Source organism: Megascapheus bottae, chromosome X (genome assembly GCF_031878675.1).
Source record: "Megascapheus bottae isolate mThoBot1 chromosome X, mThoBot2.hap1, whole genome shotgun sequence".
NCBI lineage: Eukaryota > Metazoa > Chordata > Mammalia > Rodentia > Geomyidae > Megascapheus > Megascapheus bottae.
Window position 1 is genome coordinate 92,178,250 of NC_143547.1, and position 7,092 is coordinate 92,185,341.

Sequence of the window (7,092 nt, forward strand, 5' to 3'; positions counted from 1 at the left end):
AAAGTCTAGGGCTAAAGAGTCCTAGGCTAAAGAAAGGAAAAGTGTATATATTTGTCAGTCAGAGAAGTAAAAGCCCCAAAACAACAAAATCGTCAGGAAAGCCAAAGTGAGAATGGCCATACATTGACTGGGGAAGACTCAGAAATTTAGAGAAAACTACAAAGTAGCTCACAAAGAATTGGCATAGCAAACCTGCATCTAGAACCAGAAAATCTAAGTGACCCATTATCATAACACCCTGAATGTGTCTAATCTCATCTGCTCTGGGAGGAATAATAGATTATTTAAAATTAGAAGAATTTTTAAAAGCCGAGTGGTCTAAGGAGGTACCGGCCAACAGTGTTCTGTAAAACAAAGAGCTCAAGCAAGATAAGAAATGAACCCCTAATGATGGCAATTAAGTAGGCATTGGTGACATTTCTAAGGACAGTTATCAATGCAGTTGTAGAAGAACAAGATTAAAAATTGGCAAGGAATTAGGAAACAAGTTACCAGAGGCAACTGAATCTAAATTATGCTTTTGAAATAGTTGGGAAGACCTGTGAGTGTAGCCTTGTGGTACAGTGCTCGCCTAACATGCATAAGGCCTTGGGTTCAATTCCTTCATAGGAATTGCCAGAAGGAAAAGCCAGAAGTGACACCGTGGCTCAAATGGCAGAGCATTAGCCTTGAGAAAAAAAAAAAGTGGCCAAGGACAGTGCCCAGGCCCTGAGTTCAAGCCCCAGGACTGGAAAAAAAAAGAAAAAAATTGTTGGCAAAGGTCTGGAACATGGCTCATGTGGTATAGTGCCTATCTAGAAAGCGTTCAATCCCCAGTACTGCCAATAAAAAAGGTTAGGGATAGAAATAGAAGAAAAGAAAGACATATGAAAAAGAAATCAGTTCATTTTCTTCATAGTATGCCTGTGATTTGGGAGAAGGTAGAAGGAAAAGAGGTAGAGAGCAAAGGCACAAGGCAGAGAGATAATATCTGCGCAAAATGACAGGAGAGTTAGAAAATGTATGAATCACAAGGGAGGAAAGGCATATGTGAAGACAATGACATTGGAAGGGGAAGAAAGCTGACATTATACAAAATACGGATCTATTTTCTCTGTGGAGTGAGAAAGGGTCATCAGCTTGAAGTGAAAAGTGGTGAAATAAGACATGAAGCTGGCACGCTCTAAAACCAAAAAAATTAGAAGATGATTTTGAACAGCATACAGCCAGTGGCATCTTTGGTCCCTCAAAAGAATTTATCTTCTTCCCCCTCAAACTACCAATCCTCCCAATTTTTTTTATTTCTAATCAAGGAACTATCATTCCTCTGGCCACCAAGAAACATAATTTTAGTCACACAGGCTTCTCCTCCCAGGCTGTATATCTAATCAGGTGTTAAATTATGAAACTTCTATATCCAATTGTTTCTCTTTTATCGTCCCTTCCTTTCCATCCCATTGGCCAATGTTTCAGTCTTCACAGATTATTATGGGACACAGATAAGCACATGAGATTTTTCAGAGTACATTGTATACAGTGTAATTAATATGATGGCATAGAAGCCTGTGAAAAGGAGATATCAGGATTAAAATGGGCTACAAATGATGAGAAAGCAAAAAAGGAGGATGGGGTAGAGATTGTATAAGGACCAATCAGGAATAGTGAAGTGCTACCCACCCCTTTTAGGACAGCCAGAACATAGGGTGTTTATCAAGGAATAGTGAGAGATGAGCCTAGCCCAGAGCTAATGAGAATCTTCACATCTTATAAAAGAGTTAAGTGAGGTGTAGCTATAATACTCTTATCAGGAGCACAGCTATATTACACGTAAAAACATTTTTCATATATCCAACAAAAAAGAGTAGTTTTATTTCCAAGCATCCTCGGGGAAGGAAGTGAAGCGAATCATCCCTCTAGATTGCTATATAGCTAACATTTTCCCTTTATAAGTATTTCTAGCCACTTCAGGTGGAAATTGAAAATGTGTTGTATTTCACCCTTTCTCAGATTATACCAAAGACAATACCCCCGGAAGATCTTTACTCGAAACCCAGTTTTGTTACTATTGTTTGAATCTAAAAAGCAATGCAAGTCACTTACAACTTTGAATCTTAGTTGCTGCTGCTTTTAATTGGAAAAAATTTTGCCTTGCATCAGAGGGTTATAAGAATTAAATGAGTGAAAGTAACTTGTTAACATGTAAACTACTACACATATGTTAGTAGCTGTTAGTAGAAATTTAGAAAAAGGTTAAGAACTCAGGGATCCTTAAGAACATTATTACCTATTGAATTTGGGACATGGTTCAAATGGTAGAGTACTTGCATAGCAAGAGCAAGGCTGAGTTCAATCCTAACCAAAGCAAAAAACAAGAATACTATATGCTTATTATATAGGTCTTTACCAGTGACATCCTTAGGGGACTATCAATAGGCTTTTAGTCTTTTTCCCAAGACGTGAAGTAATTGTTTTAAAATCTATCTGCTTTTCAGTTTTTCCTCTCCAATCTTGTAGCAACAATGCAGTAGCAACAATTAGCATACCTTTAATCCAATGTAACTTCAGATTTGCTGCTGCTTAAATACTACAGGTTTGGAAGCGTATTATAATTGTGCATATACTCTAGATGATTCAGAGGTCAGAGTGGCTGTCCTATAAACAATCTGATGAACCTTTGTGCATGACTACGGAAATCTAGTCCTGTCATTCAGAAGTCTCTGTGCTTATACATCTGATGTCTTCCTGAACATCGAAGCTGCTGGAGGACTGAGTTCCCCACATGATATGCTACTATATCAAAACTTCTTTATAATATCTAACAAGGTGACCCATAACAGCACTAGCTATGGAAAACTGGAGTCACAACCAGTTACTCTTCTGAGATTACAAATTGAGTCTATACTTTAGAAAATCACTATTGTATAACAGATGTCAGAAATACTCTATAGACATTTAAGTGGGTTTTCTATCCTAAGTCAAGTGAAGTCCTCTGATCTCAGCTATAAATCAAAGTTCATCCCTACTTACCTTACAACTGTGATGCAGGCAGTGCTAAATTAGGAACAACTTTAAAAAATGTAAAGCCCCACAAATTTTTAATAAAGTCTCTTTTCTTTGAACTGAAACTAAAGTGGCCACCACAAAATTAGTAAAGAAGACAGTTGAAATAAAACTCTTTTTAAAACAACCAGGTATAGCACATCATTTCCAGAAAGAACTATATTTGGAATTATTTTTCCCAAATCAAAATCATTTCAGATACTTACTTTGATACTTACCAAACTGTGATGGGTCATAATTGTTGTACTGTTCCTCCGAGTTCTAAATGTACAAGGCTGGAAAACCTCTGAAAGGTCACTGAAAAGTAAAAATGATATGATCACTGTCTTTCTAAAGGAAGATAGCATTCGACCATATTAGTGTCACTTCTGGAGTTAGCAAGGGAACCCTCAATGATTCCTCATTTTCTATAGAAAAGACATTCCTCACCGTGCTCATGGCAGAGCTACCTGACTGGTGTGCTGAAATAATGCACTCTAGTGGCTGGGGGGACAACTCTGTGAGGTGTGGGGCGGAGCTCCAGACTGGTTTATTCCAGCTGCTTCAGGTCACAGCTACATCCCCAAACCAGTTCCTATCAGATGTAAGTGGGTCATCTGTTTTACCCTAGAAGACCATGTATTCAGTTTTGTGTGTGTCACCATCTGAAGAGGGCTGAGGTCTCATCAGCACATCTCCCATTAATGCCTCAAGCACCTGTTCTACCTCCCAATCCTGCTATTCAAATGAATAAAACACACTTGAGGGTTTTAGTTATTTGTTCAGGTTGTCCCTCCTGCCAGCATCTGTCAAAATTTTTGCTCTCCTTTCACACTTATCTCAAAAGCCATTCCTCCATGAATGCCTGGCACAAACCTTTTCTCAGTACACAAAATTAATGCAGTCTCTGCTTTGAATGCAGTGGGAGAAGATGTTTCTTTAAACATCTAATTTCTTTAAACAGGGTCTTACTATGTTGCCCAGGCTGGTCTCAAAGTCCTAGACTCAAGCATATACCATCATACACGGCTAACAGTCTTTTTGTATGTTTTTCGTTTGCAGTGCAGGGATAGAACCTAGGGCTTAAAATATGTTAGGCAAGTATTCTACTCCTGAGCTACCCAAAGCTTTATGCATGCTAAATACATATTATACCACCAAGCTAAACCTCCAGCCCTTACTTTGCCTTTTATTAAAGAAAAGTGCTGCCTAGCACCGCAACAAAGAGAAAATAAAGAGAAAAAAAACTTTGCACGTGTCTTAAGCCTCTTAGTACATAAGTGCTTTCTTCATCTTTGTATATCCCCGCAGTGCCTGTGCCCTTAATAAAAGCTCAAGAAGGTTTTTCAGAACTGACATAGGAATGATGGGATACATCTCTAATCTCAGCACTTGGGAGACTAAAAAAAGGAGGATCACATGTTTGAAACCAGCCTGGGTTACAAAGTGAGATCTTCCCTACCCCACCCTTTAAAAATAATGTGAATTCCTGGGCTAAATGTAATTCTTGGGCTCCAAAGAGCCACTGAGATTCATGATTCTTTCAGCTCTGTTTTTTCAACTCTCAGTTTTTCAGTGTGAAAACCCAGGTTCAAGGACTCATTCATAAGCATTGCTAGTTGATGAACACTGGTACTAGGCCTGGTCTCTTTACTCATTGTCTGTCACCATACCTTTCAAGTAATTATTTAAATTGTAATTCACAAGATTGATTTTTTTCTACAGCTGTGTGAATGCAGGTTGCTAGGATTGCCCAAGTCGCTAGAAATGGATTGTTTACTAGATTTTTTTTAAAAGACAAGTTAAAACAGAGTAAATGATTATTAAAGTATCCAAAAAATGTAGAGCCAAAGACATTTTCAAACTTATATTTAATGAAAGAAAAAGTAAACATTTTCCCTCAAAATATGTACATTAACAGACATTATGATCAGTTCAACTAAAAAGGATTACATCTTTCTTGTTGTTCATAAGGATTGATAACTGTTTGGGGCTAACTATATTCCCATCCAGTTTTTACGCTAATGCCGTTTCTTTGGGGATCACAAATTACCTAAGATACATTGTCATATAAGAGGGAAAGGCAATAGGCGTAAGAAGAGAGCCAACTTACCTTTCACTGTCACAAGATTTTATTTTAAAATAGGTCCTATGATGTGTGATATACACACAAGACCCTGTCACTAAAATTTTTCTCAAACATGCACTTTCAACTGACCCCAGTAAGGTACAGACCATCTTTTAAAAAATGATTCACTGAAATGCATTTTGGACAGTTTTACAATCTGAAAGCATGGTGACAAATTCAAATAACTTACTATGAAGTGAACACACCATTTAATGACAAGTTCTTAGATACACTGATTTGTTAAAGCAAACGAGGTTAATGCCAAAGTTCCCAAACTCAGCTTAGAAATAGCAGCTCTTAAAGCCAGGTATCAAGTTGCAAGTCTAGTTCCAGGGGCTTCAGTTTGACATTCCCTGATGTAAAAAGTAGTCGGAGCAAGCAACCTGTCAGAAGAGCCAGAAGCTTTCTGCAGTGTCTTTTAGAGTGGGACAACTTGGCTCCCCAGGTTGAGGGTAGGTGGCCATTTCTTAGACATGGAGTTTGAGGTCAAACTTCCATGCCATCTTGGAACCCAAGTCACTGTTAAGCAAACACATCCCCAAATCCCTCAATTTGGGGTGTAAAGTGAAATAACACTTTGGGGAAGGAAAAGTCATTTCATAGGGGGTCAAGAAGCCTCTGAATCCCATATTTCATCCTTCCCAATCACGCTCACCTGAGCTCATGGATCAGGGGAGCACTGGTGGATTTCCTCAGGGTGCCCCCATCAGATGTGTCAGGCTCAAAGTCCAGCTCCATTTGCTCCTGAGCCATGTCGGAGACTTGCGTGTAGACAGGCACAGCGGGCTGTGCTCAGCTCCTGGTGGTTAGCTATGGGTTCCCAAGCCTCGCTGCTGGAGTGAGTTTCTAGGGACTGGAGACTGGGGGTGGGGGCTAGGGGGTGGAGACTTGGGCGGGGCCGAGGGGCGGAGACAAATAAGAGGAGGGAAGGAAGGTGCTGACGAGAGAGGTTGATGTGTGGGTGGGGAAAAGGACAGTTTGGGTTGGAGGGTGGTAGAATGAACAAGACGATAGAGAAAACAAGAAGATAGAGAAAAGGAGCAGAGGGAATACAAGAATAAGAGGAGGAAAAATAAAAGGCCGAGAGAGGAAAGATGTAATAGAAGGGAAGGAGAACAGAAGTTCTGGACAAGAAGAGCCCACACAGGGACAGGAAAGAAGGATGGGGAGTGGGGACAAGGAAAAAGGAAGAAAGACAGAGGGAGAGGTGACAGAGAAACTACGCAGTGACAGAACTCATGCTGCTGGCTTTCCCGCCGAAGACCGCAAGCCGGGGGCAGCTACAGTTGCCACAGCTGCCCGAGCACTAGCACCGTGGACTTGACAGTTGGGCAAGACCGGGCCACGAGGCACTGGCAGCTCCAGGCCCCCAGGTTCGGAGGCTTGCTCCAGCCCCCCATACTCCAGGCACGATCCGAAAGGCTCCTCAGCCAGGGGATCGGCGCTTCTGCGGTCCCTGCCCCCCTTGCGCCTCGAGGACTGGGGGTGGGGGTTCGGCCCCTCTGCCGCCGCCGCGATGCCTCCTCTCGCGCGCGCGCGTCCTAATGGCACGAGGGGCCCCGTAATGACCAAAACCGAATTCTACAATTTCTCGTGTTTTCCGCCACCCACGCCTCAGAAACGGGAGCTTCCAGCGAGCCAGTTCCGCGTCCAGGCACCCGCCGTGCCCTGCGCTTGCGCCCAGCGGCGGCTCCAATGGGCCAAGGAGCACAGAGCATGCGTAGTAGTCTTGTCCCGCCCTCCTTTAACGGAGAGGAGCATTTCCACGGAGGGGGGGTTCCGATGCTTTCCTCAATAGCATTGGCCTGGAAACCCTGGCGCCCTATTTCGAAAAGAGCCAATAGTTTGGAGACTCTGTAGCATCAGCTTTAAGGAGCTTTGACTAATATTTAAAGAAATTAGAGAGAATGGGCTTTGCACATTATTGCATATCTATTTTTTACACA

At 41.6% G+C, this 7,092-nt stretch overlaps 1 protein-coding gene across 4 annotated transcripts in view; it reads right to left on the reverse strand.

The window, feature by feature from the left end:
- The window catches only part of Pabir2 (PABIR family member 2), a 31,239-nt gene extending 24,439 nt beyond the window's left edge, over nt 1-6,800 (reverse strand). For all 4 annotated transcript variants that reach the window (XM_090325704.1, XM_090325702.1, XM_090325703.1 and 1 more), the window contains exons 1-2: nt 5,802-6,800; nt 3,258-3,336 (exon numbers count right to left, since the gene is read on the reverse strand). In XM_090325704.1, the coding sequence (XP_090181830.1) occupies nt 3,258-3,336; nt 5,802-5,899 (177 nt within the window). In that variant the 5' untranslated portion in view covers nt 5,900-6,800. The remainder of the gene's footprint in view (nt 1-3,257; nt 3,337-5,801) is intronic.
- Between the last annotated feature and the right edge of the window lie 292 nt (nt 6,801-7,092).